The sequence below is a fragment of the Podarcis muralis genome, chromosome 6 (genome assembly GCF_964188315.1).
Source record: "Podarcis muralis chromosome 6, rPodMur119.hap1.1, whole genome shotgun sequence".
NCBI classification, from domain to species: Eukaryota; Metazoa; Chordata; class Lepidosauria; order Squamata; family Lacertidae; genus Podarcis; species Podarcis muralis.
This window is the reverse complement of record NC_135660.1, coordinates 93,676,948-93,696,898: the sequence shown is the minus strand read 5'-3', so window position 1 is coordinate 93,696,898 and position 19,951 is coordinate 93,676,948. Positions and strand designations below refer to the sequence as shown.

Genomic DNA, 19,951 nt, shown 5'->3' with positions numbered 1-19,951 from the left:
GGCCGCGAAGCCTGGGCGCGCTGATCTCAGCGCGCCCAGGCTTCGGCATGCCGGCAACTCTCCGCAAGCTGCGGCAGCGCTGCCGCTGCTTGCGGAGAGGTCCGCGAACCCTGGGCGGACATCTTTTGAAGGCAGGGGGGGAGCAAAGACTTTTGCCCCCCGCCTGCCTTCAGAAGAGGTCCTGGACCTCTTCTGAAGGCCAGCGGGGGGCAAAAGTCTTTGCTCCCCCCGCCTGCCTTCCCGGGAGAGCGGAGAAACGCAGCACGTTTCTCCGCTGTCCCGGAGGGCTTTTGAATGCAGGCGGGGGGAGCAAAGACTTTCGCCCCCCCCCCCAGCCTTCAGAAGAGGTCGGGGGACAGACTGTCCCCGGACCTGGTCTGAAGGCGGTTTCCCTAGGAACGCATTAATTGATTTTCAATGCATTCCTATGGGAAACCGTGCATCGCAAGACGAAAAACTCGCAAGACGAAGAGACTTGCGGAACGAATTAATTTCGTCTTGCGAGGCACCACTGTATTACAACATGTATTAGACAGCAGAGCTGCTGCACAATTGTAGCCGGAGGCATAGCAGTGGCAGTTTGGGTTAGTTTTGTCTAATCCTCCTTTAAAGCCATCCTAGTGGTTGGCCATCATAACTTTTTCTGGAATCAAATTCCATAGTTTACCTCTGCACTGTGTGAACAAATACCGTATTTTTCGCTCTATAAGAAGCACCAGACCACAAGACACACCTAGTTTTTGGAGGAGGAAAACAAGGGAAAAAATATTCTGAATCTCAGAAGCCAGAACAGCAAGAGGGATTGCTGTGCAGTGAAAGCAGCAATCCCTCTGTGATAGCTGCGCAGCCTGCATTCGCTCCATAAGATGCACACACATTTCCCCTTACTTTTTAGGAGGGAAAAAGTGAGTCTTATAGAGCAAAAAATATGGTACTTCTTTTTGTGTATCCCAAATCTCCCAATATTCAACTTCACTGGGTGGCTCTGAGTTCTGTTAGACTGAAAGTTTCATCCATCCATTTTCTCTGCACCATGCATGATTTTATACACTTCTATCGTGTCCTTTTTTCTAAATTAAAAAGACCTGAATATGTTTACCATTCTTCATAGGCAGCTGTTCCACCCCAAGATAATCTCCGTTGCCCTTCAGTATCCTGCAAAGCGTGGCAACAGAACTGTACCTAGTTTTTCATGTGTCGATTTGTTTAATGGCATTAAAATGGGTTTACATTTTTTAATCCCTTTCTTAATGATCCCAAGTGGGGAATTCACCCTTTTCACAACCCCCACACATTGGCGTGATGTTTTCATTGAGCTATCCTGTATGGCTCCTAGTCAGTCGCTGTTAATTCAGACCTCATGAATGTACATGTGAATTTAAGTTTGATTTATTGTTCCAATGTGCTTCACTTTATTATTATTATTTTGTCTTACCACTCTGAACAATTTGGTGTCACCAGCAAACTTAGCCGTCTCACTGCTCATCCCTAGCTCCCGCTCATTTAAGAACAAGTTAAAAAGCATTGGTTCAGCGTGAGAACTGTGTGCTTATTCCTGCTCACTGTTCTTCAGCCACTTACTGGTCTGTCGTTTACCTGCCCTCTTATCTCATACAGTGGTGCCTCTCAAGATGAAAAGAATCCGTTCCGCGATTCTCTTTGTCTAGCGGTTTTTTCGTCTTGCAAAGCAACCCTATTAGCGGATTAGCGGATTAGCGCTATTAGCGGCTTAGCGGCTATTAAAGGCTTAGCGGCTTAGCTGCTAAAAGGCTATTAGCGGCTTAGCGGCTTAGAAAAGGGGGGGGAGCGGGGGGGGAATCGCAAGACTAGCAAGACGTTTCGTTTTGCGAAGCAAGCCCATAGGGAAATTCGTCTTGCGAAGCAACTCAAAAACGGAAAACCCTTTCGTCTAGCGGGTTTTCAGTCTTGCGAGGCATTCGTCTTGCAGGGCACCACTGTATCTGCTAAACTCAGGAGTCTTTATTAAAATATTTTTGAAAATTGAAGTGCATAATAATAATAATAATAATAATAATAATAATAATAATAATAATAATAATTTATTATTTATACCCCGCCCATCTGGCTGGGCTTCCCCAGCCACTCTGGGCGGCTTCCAAAAAAATTATTAAAATACTGTAATACATCAAACATTAAAAGCTTCCCTAAATAGGGCTGCCTTAAGATGTCTTCTAAAAGTCTGGTAGTTGTTGTTCTCTTTAACATCTGGTGGGAGGGCGTTCCACAGGGTGGGTACCACTACCGAGAAGGCCCTCTTCCTGGTTCCCTGTAACTTAGCTTCTCGCAGTGAGGGAACTGCCAGAAGGCCCTCAGTGCTGGACCTCAGTGTCTGGGCTAAACGATGAGGGCGGAGACGCTCCTTCAGATATACTGGACCGAGGCCGTTTAGGGCTTTAAAGGTCAGCACCAACACTTTGAATTGTGCTCGGAAATGTACTGGGAGCCAATGTAGGTCTTTCAAGACCGGTGTTATGTGGTCTCTGCGGCCGCTCCCAGTCACCAGTCTAGCTGCCGCATTCTGGATTAGTTGTAGTTTCCGGGTCACCTTCAAAGGTAGCCCCATGTAGAGCGCATTGCAGTAGTCCAAGTGGGAGATAACCAGAGCATGCACCACTCTGGCGAGACAGTCTGCGGGCAGGGAGGGTCTCAGGCTACGTACCAGATGGAGCTGGTAAACAGCTGCCCTGGACACAGATTTGACCTGTGCCTCCATGGACAGCTGTGAGTCCAAAATGACTCCCAGGCTGCGCACCTGGTCCTTCAGGGGCACAGTTACCCCATTCAGGACCAGGGAGTCCTCCACACCCGCCCGCCTCCTGTCCCCCCAAAACAGTACTTCTGTCTTGTCAGGATTCAACCTCAATCAGTTAGCCGCCATCTATCCTCCAACCGCCTCCAGACACTCACACAGGACCTTCACTGCCTTCACTGGTTCTGATTTAAAAGAGAGGTAGAGCTCTAACATTATAGAATAATAATAATAATAATGAAGCACCTTCAAACACATAGGTGTGGACCTCTCCCTTTAAAAAGATATTTCCTTTGCCTCTATTTCGTGAAACCCAGGAGGGCGTGATTGCTTCCTCCCAGGTTTCTGAGTACTTCCACTTTGCCGATCAGTTCCTCCCTGTTGGTGAGGACCAGGTCCAAGATAGGTGATCCCCTCGTTGCTTTTTCCACCTTCTGTATGTGCTTGCATTTTGCCTCCAGTGCACATAGTGAAATATGGACCAAGCAATCCTAAATGGGGAGTGGGGCTGCTTCAGGCATGTCCAAAGTCCATTCCAAGGGACTAGTCCGGCCCCTGTGGCAGTCTATCTCCTGGGGTAAAATCCTAAAAAATAGCTCAACAACTTTGGGCTAAAATCATAAAAAGAGCTCAACAACTTTTAGGTCAACAACTTTGGTCGGCCCTCTCGCATGTTCACCTCATCAAATCTGGCCCTCTTTGTAAAAATTTTGGGCACCCCTGATTGTAGTTGTTGATCTAGAGGGCTCTTTACTGGGATATGAAGAACAGTAGGAGACAGATTCACTCCTCGACGCTCTGCCTTCTGTAATGTAGCTAATAGAAAAAAGACAGTCACGGAACTGAGAAATTGCACAAAACAAATGAAATACCATGAAAATCCCTGAAACGAGAAGTAATTGACTATAAATATTATCTTGTGGAAATCAACTAAATAATAAAAATCAAAAAGCTTTAGGAAAAAATTAGAAAACTTGCTACGTATTTAGGTTTTCAAACCTTTTTTGTAGATTCAGTATTAGAAACTGTACTTTTGAGTCCTCGATCCTTTATTACTGCGCTTTGCTTTACCTAGGTCAAGCTAGGATTATAATACGTCAGAATTTTTGGGGTTCTACCCTTGTTTGAATTTTGGTCATTTCAAGTTTATGATTTTTCTATTTCCTTCTGAGGAAACTGAATAGTTCAGTGAAACGAGGTTTGTAGCCAGCATCCCGTTAAGGCTTTGTTCTATTTTAGGTTTTTCTAATTTTTTCCTTAAGCTTTTTGATTTTTATTATTTAGTTGATTTCTGTAATGTAGCTGGCTTGAAAAGAGCAAATTATAAAACTCTCCAACACAGGGATTAAAATTTATCTCACTGGCCAGCTTTCCTACAAGATGAGGAGATAAGCTTTCAGCTGCCTACAAGAAGACTGTATTGTTTTTATCTTTCGATGTCAGGAGTCACTTGCAATGAGGGCAGCATGTTGGTTTTTTTTGTTATTGTTTATTTGAATTATATAAGCCAACTTTGAAATACTATCAGACTTACGTTAGTTGCCCTTGGGTGTGACTGAAATCAATTAGAAAAGCTATTGATAGCAATTGATGTAAGTGGAACCAAAATTTACCTTATTTATTCTGGGTCCAGCCCAGCGGCGTAGCGTGGGTTGTCAGCACCCGGGGCAAGGCAAGTAATTTGCGCCCCCTAACCCGTGGATTTGCGCCCCCTAACCTGTGGATTTGCGCCCCCTAACCCGTGGATTTGCCCTAACCCCAGATGTTGCGCCCGGTGCGGCCGGCCCCCCCTGCACCCCCCACGCTACGCCACTGGTCCAGCCCATAGTACTGAAGAATGGATAGAAATGTATTAAATAAATAGATATTTTATTTCTAAATATCTCCTCACCTCAAAAAGCAAAATGACTTAGCAGTAGGTGCAGTGCAGCTTACTGAACAATTTGTACTTGTGTTTGTTTGAAGGATGAACAAGGGTGCTTTGCTCCAAATGGTTTATTCAAGATTGTCATCGTAGGCAATTCAAGCGTGGGGAAGACTTCCTTTTTAAGGCGTTTTTGCGAAGACCATTTTTCCCCAGGCACTGCTGCTACAGTCGGTAAGTAAGTTAAAGGAAAAAAGAAGACACAAATCACATTTGTCTGGGCCGCTCATACATATCCAGACTTGGTGACCCACACTTATTTCCATTGTTTATACGTGTCCTTGTATTTTCAGTCCTCGCTTTTTAAAAGATGTGTCTCATTTCTCTTATTCTTTGGAATTGTTCCTAATTATACCATGGGTAGGCACCCTAAGGCCAGATCCAGCCCAGTCACCTTCTAAATCCAGCCCACAGATGATCCGGGAATCAGCATGTTTTTACATGAGTCGAATGTGTCCTTTTATTTAAAATGCATCTCTGGGTTATTTGTGGGGCATAGGAATCCGTTCATCCCCCCCTAAAAAAATATAGTCCGGCCCCCCACAACGTCTGGGGGACAGTGGACCGGCCCCCTGCTGAAAAAGTTTCCTGAATTATACCTTTAGTGACGTCAACTGATGGGAAGGTGGGTGTGGTTTGAAGGGAACAGCCTGGCAAGGCAAATTGGATTGCCTTGTGGTTCAAGACTGGCCTGCAGGCTGTAGGTCCTGTCCCGTCCCCCCCAGATACACCAGGAGATAATCTAAGCTGTGTTCCTTTACAGGTGTGGATTACAGTGTAAAAATGGTGCCAGTGGATAACCACCAAGTGCTGCTGCAGTTCTGGGACACTGCTGGGCAAGAAAGGTGAGAAAATGCCCTTACGTCCTGCTGCGACACTGGCAGGACTTCCCTTTATTTATTCGAGCCAGGCATGGGGGTCTGCTGGAGGGCTAAGGCAGGGGCAGTTGAAGAATCTTTATTTGCATCAGCCACTAACCATAGCAACAAAATAAAATAAAATGTACATACCTAGCTAACAGGACCAGTGGTCAGGGATGATGGGAGTTGTAGTCCCAAAGCAGCTGGAGGGCCAAGTTTCGGGATGCCTCAGTTAAAGGAGTTAAAACTCTTGCCTCTCTGCTTCCTGATGGTTTCTGCCTGCAGCAATCCAACAACCCTTATGCCAGGGGTGAGAAACTGAACATATGCTATGCCCTGCTGTGAATTGTGGTCATATCCTGCAACCTTGGGGTCACCCTGTACAGTGGTACCTCAGGTTAAGTACCGTATTTTTCGCCCTATAGGACGCACTTTTTCCCCTCCAAAAATGAAGGGGAAATGTGTGTGCGTCCTATGGGGCGAATGCAGGCTTTTGCTGAAGCCTGGAGAGCGAGAGGGGTCGGTGCGCACCCGCCAGGCTCCCATGGCTTTCGGAGAGCTGCCTGCATCCTGAAGCCTGGGGCGCGGTGAGCTCAGCGCGCCCCAGGCTTCGGGCTTCGCGCAGCTCTGCACAAGCCGTGGGAGCCCGGCGCGACTTCGGGCAGACTTCGGGCAGATATCCTCAAGCCTGGGGAGCCCGGCGGGAGTTCCCACGCCTGGGGGGGAAATGTTTTTTTTTCTTTATTCCCCCCCCCCCCAAAAAAAAACGTAGGTGCGCCCTATGGGCCGGTGCGCTCTATGGGGCAAAAAATACAGTACTTAATTCATTCCAGAGGTCCATTCTTAACTTGAAAGTGTACTTAACCTGAAGCACCACTTTAGCTAATGGGGCCTCCTGCTGCCACCGCGCTGCCGGAGCACGATTTCTGTTCTTATCCTGAAGCAAAGTTCTTAACCTGAAGCACTATTTCTGGGTTAGCGGAGTCTGTAACCTGAAGCGTATGTAACCTGAAGCGTATGTAACCCAGGGTACCACTGTATAGTCATATCATCTGTTTTCTAGGCTTGTTGTTCTGTTGGCTTTATCTGCTGTATGCTTTTGGTGCTAATGACAGAAGATTCATAAAGAGAACTGATTTGCAGGTACCGCAGCATCACCAAGCAGTTCTTTCGAAAAGCTGACGGCGTGGTTGTGATGTATGACATAACAGCAAAAGAGTCGTTCACAGCTGTGAAGCAATGGTTAGTGAGCATTGAGGTAAGAAGGACTGAGAGTGTGAGCACATTACTGCTTACACCGGCTCCAGGGATGCGGGTGGCGCTGTGATCTAAACCACTGAGCCTCTTGGGCTTGCCAGTCAGAAGGTTGGCGGTTTGAATCCCCGCGACGGGGTGAGCTCCCATTGCTCTGTCCTAGCAGCTCGAAAGGACGCCAGTGCAAGCAGATAAATAGGTACTGCTGCGATGGGAAGGTAAACGGCGTTTCTGTGCGCTCTGGCTTCCGTCACGGTGTCCTGTTGCGCCAGAAGTGGTTTAGTCATGCTGGCCACATGACCCGGAAAGCTGTCTGCGGACAAACGTCGGCTCCCTCGGCCTGAAAGCGAGATGAGCGCCACAACCCCATAGTCGCCTTTGACTGGACTTAACCGTCCAGGGCATAGCTGTTAACTTACAGATTTGAAAATAAGGGACCAGCAGCCTCAAAAATAAGGGATCAGCAGCCAAAATAAGGGATTTTCTGGGCGCAGGTATGTTCAACTTCTGAGCCCCTCCAAGCCAAAGGCAGAAAGCCCAGCCAACAGCCAAACGAAGCCTCAAGCGGTGGTTCCCACAGTGCAGCAACCTGGCAAAGGGGATGGAGCAAGGAAAACCACCATCACCTCTCTGCTGGGAAGCGCTGAGCATCGCGGGCAATGCGGCCGATTTGATCGGCACAAGGCATGCAAGCTCCACCCCCCAGTCATTCTTAGACTCCTTATTGGGTGAGCAACGCAGCCAAGCAACACAGTTGGAGCCTCCCTCCTCCCTGGCCGGCAGGGAGGGAGGGAGAGGAGCTGCTTCCTTTGAAACCCGGGGAATTTAAGGGACATCATCAATAAGGGACGGCAGCGGGGCACAGCGCTGGGATAAGGGACTTTCCCGCCAAATAAGGGACGGTTGACAGCTATTGTCCAGTGGTCCTTTACCTTTTACCTTTACCCTGGCTCCCGCACGCTTCTACTGCTCGTGTTTGAAACAGAACATTAGCCACAATCCAAGGTTATCTTGTCTCTTCTTGAAAAATGCTCCTGTTTGGTGTGCTTTCCCTCAAACAAGCTTACATTCATCTAGAAAACAGAAGCCACCGTTAAGCCGAGATGCGTACAATTCAGGCAGCTCTTGGGCGTGTGCGTGACAGCATCAGTAATTTGGAGTTCAGCATGGGGGTCATCCACACACACCTCTCTAGTGTGAACAGCAACATAAAAAAGTACTGGAAACGCAGCGGTTAGTTCAAAACCACTAATGTGTACGTAATTAAAATAGGGATGTGCTTGATTGATTGTATTACTATGACACTTTTCACTCAAATTACTCTCAAAGTGGCTTGTTGTTATTGTTGTTTAGTCATGTCCGACTCTCCGTGACCCCATGGACCAGAGCACCCCAGGCACTCCTGTCTTCCACTGCCTCCCGCAGTTTGGTCAAACTCATGCTGGTAGCTTCCAGAACACTGTCCAACCATCTCGTCCTCTGTCGTCCCCTTCTCCTTGTGCCCTCCATCTTTCCCAACATCAGGGTCTTTTCCAGGGAGTCTTCTCTTCTCATGAGGTGGCCGAAGTATTGGAGCCTCAGCTTCACGATCTGTCCTTCCAGTGAGCACTCAGGGCTGGTTTCCTTCAGAATGGAGAGGTTTGATCTTCTTGCAGTCCATGGGACTCTCAAGAGTCTCTTCCAGCACCATCATTCAAAAGCATCAGTTCTTCGGCAATCAGCCGTCTTTATGGTCCAGCTTTCAAAGTGGCTTACAAACAATAAATCACAATAGCATATTAGAACATCACAAATACAGCATAAATCATACAAAATAATTAACAAACCATCAATAAAGCAATCTGTAAAACACCATTAACAAAATGGCAACTAAAACATAAGCTAAAGAGAACAACTACAGCAAAAGGCATATTATATTATTAACAAATCAATTTGGCATTTATAATCTATAATGGAATATTATGACCACAATGTACCGGTACATCTGGAATGTCTGGTGTACTTATTTTTGTGTCTGCTTGCAGTGCTGGCTATGAGCTTTCAATGCTCTCAGGAGAGAACCCGTATTTTAACTGCTGTTCGTTATCTTATAGGAAGCAGCAGGGGAGAATATTCCTGTCCTCTTGCTTGGGAACAAAACAGATAATGAAAAAGAACGCGAAATCCCCAGGGGATTAGGAGAGCATTTAGCCAAGGTACAGTATGAAGAACATACAGTTCTAAAAACAACCGGTAATGTACACTTAACAAAAAAAAAACCTCCATGTTCCTCTTGGGAACAACTTCTGTGATAACAAGGTCAATGAATATTACCCATCTGTGGCATGAAGTCAACTATTTGATTTTGTATATCTCATTAAGCTGAGGCCTTTGAAGCTATGTCATTACGATTGAAGAAGGGCTTGCTTTCACAATGTGATGATCAAGTTTCAAGAAAAAACCCCTCTGAATTGCCTGTTTCAATTAGAGCTGGTTTACTTATCCTCTTCATGAGGGAGCACCTTTCTTTGAGTACATCGATTTCGTGATCTTGGGTACAAGAACAGCTTTCCTTTTGACCAGAAGGCACTATAGATGGATGGGAATCTATGGGCAGCTGTAAATTTGCCCTGTGGCCCTAGAGAAGAGGAGTAAAATACTGTATTTTTCGCTCTATAAGACGCACCAGACCACAAGACGCACCTAGTTTTTGGAGGAGGAAAACAAGAAAAAAAATATTCTGAATCTCAGAAGCCAGAACAGCAAGAGGGATTGCTGTGCAGTGAAAGCAGCAATCCCTCTTGCTGTTCTGGCTTCTGGGATAGCTGTGCAGCCTGCATTCGCTCCATAAGACGCACACACATTTTCCCTTAGTTTTTAGGAGGGAAAAAGTGAGTCTTATAGAGCAAAAAATATGGTACTTCTCCTCATCCCTGGCACCAGCAGTTGCATCCTCCACCTTGGTTCAAAGCTGAAAGTCACAGCTCTCTCATAGTATATAAAGCTGGATACTACCAAAATTAAGCCGTGCACTACTTTTAAGCACGTCGAAGAATGAGCCCAACTGAAGCAGAACCAACTTGACTTCGGCAAGAGGAAAAACCCTGTAGATCTTACAAACTTATCAGAATTCTTTGAGAGTGTCAACAAGCAGATATAGAGGTAATCTGGTTGACATTGTGTACTTGGACTTCCAAAGAGCTTTAGACAATGTATCTCACCAAACACTCCAGAGTAAGCTTAGCAGTCAAAAATAAAAAATAACACTCAGAACAAGGGTAATTCTGGTTTGAAGCCTATATAGTGGTATCTTGGTTCTCAAAATTAATCCGTTCTGGAAGTCTGTTCCAAAACCAAAGCATTCCAAAACCAAGGCATGCTTTCCCATAGAAAATATATTTTAGGGGACGGGGGATGCTTTTACAGTAGAATGAGATTCTTGAGATATATGTATAAATTTAGATTTAGTCCCCAAGGGTGCATTTAGATGCTTGTTGCTAAATGATGTGAGCAATGCTTTTTTTTCTTTTCTATTATAGGATTACAATTTAATCTTCTATGAATGCAGTGCTCTGTCAGGTGACGGTATAAACAAGTCTGTCCTACACTTGGCCAGGTAAGGAAAAGTGTTAAGGATGCTTTGCAAACTAGGGTCCATCAAGTTTTATAAATGGGCTCCAGTGAACGAGTGTGTTCATGATGTTTGAATGGTCCTGGTGTTGGTGTTGCTTCTCATACCAGGAACTCAGTGAAGAAAACTATTATGCCACCATCAGCAGGAGAATTGTATACCAAGTAAACGAATAAGATTTGAAATGGGAAAAGGAGCATTCAGCATTAGTTGGGGAAGCGAACATTGGTGTAGCTTCTATTTGGAATTGTATACAGTGGTACCTCGCAAGACGAATGCCTTGCAAGACGAAAAACGCGCAAGACGAAAGAGTTTTCCGTTTTTTGAGTCGTTCCGCAAGACGAATTTCCCTATGGGCTTGCTTCGCAAGACGAAACGTCTTGCGAGTTCTTGCGAGTTTGTTTCCTTTTTCTTAAAGCCGCTAAGCCGTTAATAGCCGCTAAGCCGCTAATAGCCGCTAAGCCGCTAATAGCCGTGCTTCGCAAGACGAAAAAACCGCAAGACGAAGAGACTCGCGGAACGCATTAATTTCGTCCTGCGAGGCACCACTGTATCAGAATCATTCTTTGGTGATCTATGGCAAATGGTTATGAGTGTTGGTGTAGCTCTTCAAAGCACTCATGAGCAATATTTCATTATCTCAACTGTGTTTCATTGTCACTTTGAAAAGGGTTCTTAGCATGTAAATAGCTTAGCTTAGTTTAAAAGGATAATTCGTAGAAGGTAGATCCAGAGGTGTAATGGGGGGGTGCAAGGCTGGTTGCCCCAGGGTGCAAAATAGTTGAGGCAAAAAATTTCAACCACCTGGTGCTTCCATTGTTGTAAACAAAAATCTGTCCTTTTCCCCTTATGGGGTATCCAAGCGCCCATAGAGAGTCCTTACATAGGTTCCCTATTGGTAGGAGAAAATAACAGAGGCCAACCAGAGAATATTGAGAGGCAAAGCAGCTAGTAAGCTTGATCTTTATTGATCTGTTGCAACAGGGTGCTCCCCTCACCCGAAGGAGAGGAGGAGGGACCCAGAAAAATGGTGTGCAAGGCCTTACCCTGTAGATCAAGACCACCCCCAGAAACATCATACATACATCACAGAAGGGAGGGGTGTAACCTAAGACCACCCCCCAGATACATCATACCTACATCACAGAAAAGGTGGCCTAAAACAGAAATTTGAATGTTGTTTTTCTCCTGTCCTTGTTTATCTCCTGTCTGGCAGGTTATTTGATTGGATTGCCTGGGGAGCCTGGCCAGTCTTTTGTAATAATAAATACTTAGTTCCTGGGCCAGGTCAAAGGCACACACCCTATTCAAACACAGACATGCCCTTAAGACAGGATTTGTGAAGGAAAAGACAATGGGGAGGCTTTTCCATTTTCCTTTGACCTTGCAGAGAACACATTTGCTCAGTTTGGGAATCAAAATGGTTCCAGGTCAGTCTTCCTGTGCTGATCTATGTACGTGCTTGGTTGGTACACTTATGGACATTTAACATATATTTAAGACCTCAAAATGGGATGCAGGTGGCGCTGTGGGTTAAACCACAGAGCCTAGGACTTGCCGATCAGAAGGTCGGCGGTTCGAATCCCCGCGACGGGGTGAGCTCCCGTTGCTCGGTCCCTGCTCCTGCCAACCTAGCAGTTCGAAAGCACGTCAAAGTGCAAGTAGATAAATAGGTACCGCTCCAGCGGGAAGGTAAACGGGGTTTCCGTGTGCTGCTCTGGTTCGCCAGAAGCGGCTTAGTCATGCTGGCCACATGACCCGGAAGCTGTACGCCGGCTCCATTGGCCAATAAAGCGAGATGAGCGCCGCAACCCCAGAGTCGGCCATGACTGGACCTAATGGTCAGGGGTCCCTTTACCTTTAAGACCTCAAAATTCCTATCACACTCTACACAGCTGCACACTTCCACTTCAAACAGCTTCTCCATGCAAACCAGGAAATGACCTCTCCAGACAACTGGGCAACTCTTCTTTTCCTATCTCTGTGGCTGTGATCTGCTGGGTAATGCGGATGCCATTGGGCATGCATACTATGTCCAGTTCCCACCCACCCACCCTCTGTGCAACCCCGGGTGCTGGCAATCCATGCTACGCCACTGGTTAGATCTATCAATGGCTATTAACCCAGTTGGTTAACAGAACATAATATTCACATTCATAGGTCAAGAGGTTCAGTTTCTGGAGAGAAAGCACAAGGTGGTGGTGGTGGTGGGGCACCCCACACTCAAGCTTTGCTCAGTGGGCTTTATAGATGCATAGAACATAGCTGTCAACCGTCCCTTATTTGGCAGGAAAGCCCCTTATCCCAGCGCCGTGTCCCGCTGCTGTCCCTTATTGTTGATGTCCCTTAAATTTCCAGGGTTTCAAAGGAAGCAGCTCCTCTTCCTCCCTGCCGGCCAGGGAGGAGGGAGGCTCCAACTGTGTTGCTTGGCTGCGTTGTTCACCCAATAAGGAGTCTAAGAATGACTGGGGGGTGGAGCTTGCATGCCTTGTGCCGATCAAATCGGCTGCGTTGCCTGGGGTGGGGACTCACCTTTGCTCAGCACTTCCCAGCAAAGAGGTGACGGTGGTTTTCCTTGCTGCATCCCCTTTGCCGGGTTGCTGCCCTGTGGGAACCACCGCTTGAGGCTTCGTTTGGCTGCTGGCTGGGCTTTCTGCCTTTGGCTCGGAGGGGCTTAGAAGTTGAACATATCTGTGCTGGGGAAATCCCTTATTTTGGCTGCTGATCCCTTATTTTCAAGGCTGCTGGTCCCTTATTTTCAATTCTGTAAGTTGACAGCTATGGCATAGAACTAAGTGTTGTTGTAAGCCAATTCTACAAATTAGTGTTTATGTTTCTTTCTGTAGGGTTTTAAAAGAACAAGAAGAAAAGGTGAAGGAAAAGACTATTCAGCTACATCAAGCCTCCAAGAAGAAGACTTGTTGTCTCAAGCAGTAGGGGGTGTTTATGGCTTATACACACTTAACTTTTGCCCTGCTCTTTCTAGCCACTGTTCTGCACTTAAAAGGACTGTGGTCAAGCACTGGGATTGGGTTTTTTTTTAGCCTTGGAGCTTTCCCTGTGAAAACCTTCTCTTTAGTGCTCATTCTGAGCAAATATCAATTCAGGTTTTCTGCAGATTGATGTTTCCTCCGTTTGAGTGCTAAAGAGCAGCTTTTCGCAAGGAAAGCTCTGGGACGAAAAACAACAACACCCGCTCAGACACAGACCTTTTAAGGAAACAGTGGATGAAGGGTAATAATTGTGGGGTGTGAAATACAGAGCAGTCAAATACATTCCTAGAGTGGACATAAAAAGGGGATGTCTGGACCAGCCAGTCGGAACTTCCTGTTTCCTCCTGGGCTGGGACAAACTTCCTCTACATGTGACCAGAGGTGGGCATGACTTTACCTGTGCAGGTAACAAAACAGCACAGGGCAAGATAGCAATCTCTCTCTCTCTGACTCCATTCCTTGAAGAAGCACCTTCTCCTTAGCCTGAGATGCTCTCTGCCAAGAGAGGACAAAGGAACTACTGTATTTTTCGCTCTATAAGACGCACCAGACCACAAGACGCACCTAGTTTTTGGAGGAGGAAAACAAGAAAAAAATATTCTGAATCTCAGAAGCCAGAACAGCAAGAGGGATCACTGCGCAGTGAAAACAGCGACCCCTCTTGCTGTTCTGGTTTCTGGGATAGCTGCGCAGCCTGCATTCGCTCCATAAGACGCAGACACATTTCCCCTTACTTTTTAGGAGGGAAAAAGTGAGTCTTATAGAGCAAAAAATACAGTATCTCCTTATGGGATAGATTCAATAATAATAATAATAATAATAATAATAATAATAATAATAATAAATAAAATTATATATATATATATATATATATATATATATATATATATATATATATATGCTTTCGTAGATTTTCACGGGTACAGGAATGCAGGTTTTGGTGTCCTCGGGTGTCTTCCCGTGTAAAAGTTGGGGTGTCTAGGCGACGTTTCGACGAGGTCTCACTCGTCATCTTCAGGCTGGTGTTTTCGGCTTCCAGTAACAAGAAGCCGAAAACACCAGCCTGAAGATGACGAGTGAGACCTCGTCGAAACGTCGCCTAGACACCCCAACTTTTACACGGGAAGACACCCGAGGACACCAAAACCTGCATATATATATATATATATATATATATATATATATATATATAAAATTTATATCCCGCCCAGCCACTCTGGGCAGCTTACAACACATCTAAAAAGATAATAAAAACACCAATCCTTTTTAAAAAGGGTAAGTGTGAATAGGCCCTACGTCCATTTTTTCCTGTTAATAAGTAAACTTAGTCTTTTCCCCTTTGCATAGAATACCACATCTGCCGCACAGTACAGCCAGAAGCATTCACCAACAAAACATAAGAAAACATCTGAGGAGAACTAGCATACTGGATTATGCTAACGGGCATTTGGTTTCTGCTAGGCTGTAAATTATTCCAGGTGAAGCCCCACTTCTGTTGGCGAGGGCTTCCTTTCGAAAACCCTTTTCTCCTACAACTTCCTGCTAGTTTCTGGTATTTACTCTCCTGCTTCCTCCTCTTCCTGGGATGGAGTTTGACATTGATAAGTTCAGGGCTTATCCTCACAGTCTTAAAATCCGCCTTGCCACTGCCTGTTTCCCTTAACTGGAAGTAAAGCCAGCTTTTCTGCCTAATCAATATTAACACGAAAAGGTATTTTTTAAAGTTTAAAAAAAATGCATTCAGTTGTGCCATAAAACATTCGTTTGCCACATCATGGTTTTCCCTGCTTCCATACCCCATATCCTTAAAGGTAAAGGTAAAGGGACCCCTGACCATTAGGTACAGTTGCAAACGACTCTGGGGTTGCAGCGCTCACCTCGCTTTATTGGCCAAGGGAGCCGGCGTACAGCTTCTGGGTCATGTGGCCAGCATGACTAAGCTGCTTCTGGCAAACCAGAGCAGTGCACAGAAACACTGTTTACCTTCCCACCGGAGTGGTACCTATTTATCTACTTGCACTTTGACGTGCTTTCAAACTGCTAGGTTGGCAGGAGCAGAGACCGTGGCAGGGATTCAAACCGATTTCATTGTTACTGCTGCTGAATTCCAGGTGCAATTTTCTCTCCTCCTTGGGTGGATTTCCCTGGCAGGAAGTCCCTTTTCTCTCATTGTGGCTTACTTCTGAGTTGGAGTGCCTGACTCAGTTGCTAGCACACCAGGCACAATGCCCTCTCCTCCCCCCATAGTCTTTCAAAGTGCAAAAGCTTTGCTGCTCTCTCCTTGCTTCCATGTGTGTTGGCAGCCTCCATGGTCCCCAGAGCCAAGCTGGTAGCAAGCAGTGTAGCAGCTAGACTGGTGACTGGGAGTGGCCGCCGGGACCACATAACACCGGTCCTGAGAGATCTGCATTGGCTTCCAGTATGTTTCCGAGCACAATTCAAAGTGTTGGTGCTGATCTTTAAAGCCCTAAACGGCCTTGGTCCAGTATACCTGAAGGAGCGTCTCCACCCCCATCGTTCTGCCCAGACACTGAGGTCCAGCACCAAGGGCCTTCTGGCGGTTCCCTCATTGCGAGAAGTGAGGTTACAGGGAACCAGGCAGAGGGCCTTCTCGGTAGTGGCACCTGCCCTGTGGAACGCCCTCCCATCAGATGTGAAGGAAATAAGCAGCTATCCTATCTTTAAAAGACATCTGAAGGCAGCTCTGTTTAGGGAAGTTTTGAATATTTGATGCTGTCTTGTTTTTAACACTTGATTGGGAGCCCCCCAGAGTGGCTGGGGAGACTCAGCCAGATGGGCGGGGTATAAATAATAACAACAAATAATAATAATAATAATAATAATAATAATAATAATAATAATAATAATTGTACTGGATAGGATTTACTCTTGTGGAGGAGGAAGTGCCAAGTGAGCCATGCCCCTTCACAGCCACATCATTGATGTTGGTAGCAAGTAGAGTTTGGGCAAGTGAATAGCCCAAAGTTGTTTATTTTCTTTGCAAAATCTCTAATAAAAAATTGAAGTTTTTGAGCTATTTGTAAGGAAAAACGACACAGCCGATAGGGGTTGCCTATGTCCAGATTTCCCCAGACATTTAAGCAATTTCTGCCCAGACACTGCTTCTGACAGATGATTGTCCAGAAGGAGAGTCTGGACATATGGCCACCCAAGTGGTAAGGGGGGAAATAGGTATATAGAAAAGAGAATTCCTGGATGCAAAGGTCCAGATTTGGGTGGTGCTGTGGTGTAAAAACTAGAGCCTAGGGCTTGCCGATCAGAAGGTCAGCGGTTTGAATCCCCGCAACGGGGTGAGCTCCCGTTGCTCGGTCCCTGCTCCTGCCAACCTAGCAGTTTAAAAGCACACCAGTGCAAGTAGATAAATAGGTACCACTCCAGCGGGAAGGTAAATGGCCTTTCCGTGCACTGCTCTGGTTTCACCAGAAGCGGCTTAGTTGTGCTAGTCACATGACCCGGAAAAACGGTCTGCAGATGAGCGCCACAACCCCAGACTCGTTTGCGACTGGACTTAACTGTCAGGGGTCCTTTACCTTTTATTCTTTGGTGAGAGAACCCCCCCCCCGAGATTTAATTGCTTTGTGATTATTCCAGATGAATAGAAACCTTTTCCATTTTATTAGCTGATCATATGTTGTTTGATTTAGAATATTCTGAAATGAGATTCATTTGGGAAATAAAACTTTTAACTGCTGAAATGAAAGAAGAGTTTTAAACATTGCTTAATAAATTCATTGGAAAGTTGTTCATAATTATATTTATTGTATTTATATGAATAATGAGACAAAAAGAAATGAGTATGTTTTGATAAAAATATATTGATTTATTTGTTCCATTTTATTTAGTTTTTCTAATTATTTTAAATAATGTAATTCAATCACTTCTGTTTTTCTCCATTTGCCTAACTACTATAAAAAGATCAAGGCTGTTTTTGTATTAGTTTGATTCACTTTAACAATTGTGGCTGCAATCCAAGGCCCAGAAAGACAGATAAGATTTTTTCCTGTTTTCTTCCAAAGGTTTTGTTTATATTTTTCTTTAAAAAAATAAACATTTTAAATTATGAAATATTTTATGATGGTGAATAACATGTTTAGCACACTGTGTTCATATATTTACTCTCCCCAAATGATTTCTGTGTAGTAGGAATACTTTTGTATAATACCATGTACAGTCTCGGATCATTACAGTTCCTACACCAAATCAATATGAAATGCTAGAGAAATCCAGGCTTTTAGAAGTCCATGATAAACATGATCACAAGTATTAAGAAAGAGAAACTGGTAGGAGCTCAGAAAACAAGACTGACTGAATTTCATGTCATATTCACATTGATGGTTTCTTCTTTTGACCCTCATCCTCGCGACGGGGTGAGCTCCCGTTGTTCAGTCCCAGCTCCTGCCCATCTAGCAGTTCGAAAGCATGTCAAAGTGCAAGTAGATAAATAGGTACCACTCTGGCGGGAAGGTAAATGGCGTTTCTGTGTGCTGCTCTGGTTTCGCCAGAAGCGGCTTAGTCATGCTGACCACAGACCCGGAAGCTGTCTGCGGACAAACACCAGCTCCCTTGGCCAGTAAAGCAAGATGAGCGCCGCAAAGTCATCCACGACTGGACTTAATGGTCAGGGGTCCCTTTAAAGTAGGAAAGCCAAAGAGATGCTAGGTTCTTACACTCCATCTGCTTGTTACATAACCACTTTCTCATCCACAGGAGGACCTCTCCTCTTATTCCATAACTACAATGGTACCTCGGGTTAAGAACTTTGCTTCAGGATGAGAACAGAAATCGTGCTCCAGCAGCAGCAGGAGGCCCCATTAGCTAAAGTGGTGCTTCAGGTTAAGAACGGACCTCCAGAACTAATTAAGTTCTTAACCCAAGGTACCACTGTACTAAGCTTTATACTTTGTCGAAACCTTTTTGGAAGTCCAAGAATACCATGAAAGCTGCCTCCATCGTCAGGCTTGTTGACTCTCAAATAGGTTAGTGAGACAGGACGTTCCATGTCAGCAAGGCTTGCTCAATATGCTTGGCTATTTTATCTGGCAGAGCTTTCCACCAATTTTTCTGAAACAGATATTAAGCCATGGGTTGTCAACCTGGTCCATATCGCCCACTGTTTCAGGATTCTAGGTGGGCAGTAGGGGGTTCTATGACACAAGCTGAATCCTCCTTCCATCGAGCACTGGTAGGCGGTAAGGAGATTTTACCATCAAGGAAGATGCATTAGCGGGTGGTAGGTATAAAAAGGTTGACCCCTGTATTAGGGACGCGGGTGGCACTATGGATTAAATCGCAGAGCCTAGAACTTGCCAATCAGAAGGTCAGTGGTTCGAATCCCTGCAACGGGGTGAGCTCCCGTTGTTCGGTCCCAGCTCCTGCCAACCTAGCAGTTCAAAAGCACATCAAAGTGCAAGTAGATAAATAGGTACCGCTCCAGCGGGAAGGTAAACGGCATTTCCGTGCGCTGATCTGGTTCGCCAGAAGCAGCTTAGTCATGCTGGCCACATGACCCGGAAGCTGTATGCCGGCTCCCTTGGCCAATAAAGCGAGATGAGCGCTGCAACCCCAGAGTCGGTCACGACTGGACCTAATGGTCAGGAGTCCCTTTACCTATACCGCTGTGTTAAGCTAACTAGCTTAATTTCCAGGATCCCCTGTATCGCTCTCTAAAATAATTGTGTTACCTTGGCCACGTTCCAGCAATCAGATACTGCAGTGTTTCCCAACCTTGGGCCTCCAGCTGTTTTTGAACTACAATTCCCATCATCCCTGACCACTGGTCTTGCTAGCTAGGGATGATGGGAGTTGTAGTCCAAAAACAGCTGGAGGCCCAAGGTTGGGAAACACTGAGATACTGTACCTATAATACAGAGGCCGATCACAGGAACACATTACATATTTTTGTTAGCAGATCAGCAATTTCGCATTTGAATTCTCAGGTGGACGCTCTCTGGGAACACCAACCAGTCAGTTTTATTTTGCCAGATTGTTGTTGTTTCAGCGCTTTTCACAGTTTTTGGAATTTCAATTTCCCCTGACTCATTTTCACATTTTTTCTGAATTTTTCGGTTTTCTTACAGGCGGGTCACAATTTTTGTGCTATGTCGGAGAATTCTTTATTCTCCTGACGATTTTTCACTCTCTCTTTTTGTAATTTTTCATTTTGGGGGCATTATTTATTGTGTTTTTCAGAGTTTTTTGAGTTCTTGTTTTTCCAGATTGGCAGGTCGCTATTTCCTTTCTTTCTTTTTGACATTTTTTGGAATCTTTGATTCTCCAGACTATTTCCCATATTTTTTTGGATTCCCCCCGCCCGACATGTGGGTCAGTATTTGGGGTGTTTTAAACTTTTTTGGAATTCTTGTTTTTCCTGGTCACAATTTTTTGCATTTGATGCTTTAATTACCCCCCCCCCCTTTACGAGTTTTTCACATTTTGAGAAATTTTTCAGTTTTTCTGACCCGGACATGCATTCCCACAAACAACTACAGAGAAAACAAACATTGCTATTTCATCGGTTCT

At 45.3% G+C, this 19,951-nt stretch overlaps 1 protein-coding gene across 2 annotated transcripts in view; it reads left to right on the top strand.

Annotated features, from left to right (window-relative positions):
- CRACR2A (calcium release activated channel regulator 2A) overlaps window positions 1–14,059 on the top strand; it is a 44,464-nt gene extending 30,405 nt beyond the window's left edge. For both annotated transcript variants that reach the window (XM_077930733.1, XM_077930732.1), the window contains 6 exons: window positions 4,736–4,868; window positions 5,458–5,539; window positions 6,698–6,812; window positions 8,902–9,003; window positions 10,327–10,403; window positions 13,265–14,059. In XM_077930733.1, coding sequence (XP_077786859.1) covers window positions 4,736–4,868; window positions 5,458–5,539; window positions 6,698–6,812; window positions 8,902–9,003; window positions 10,327–10,403; window positions 13,265–13,355 — 600 coding nt within the window. In that variant the 3' untranslated portion in view covers window positions 13,356–14,059. The remainder of the gene's footprint in view (window positions 1–4,735; window positions 4,869–5,457; window positions 5,540–6,697; window positions 6,813–8,901; window positions 9,004–10,326; window positions 10,404–13,264) is intronic.
- Window positions 14,060–19,951: the final 5,892 nt, after the last annotated feature.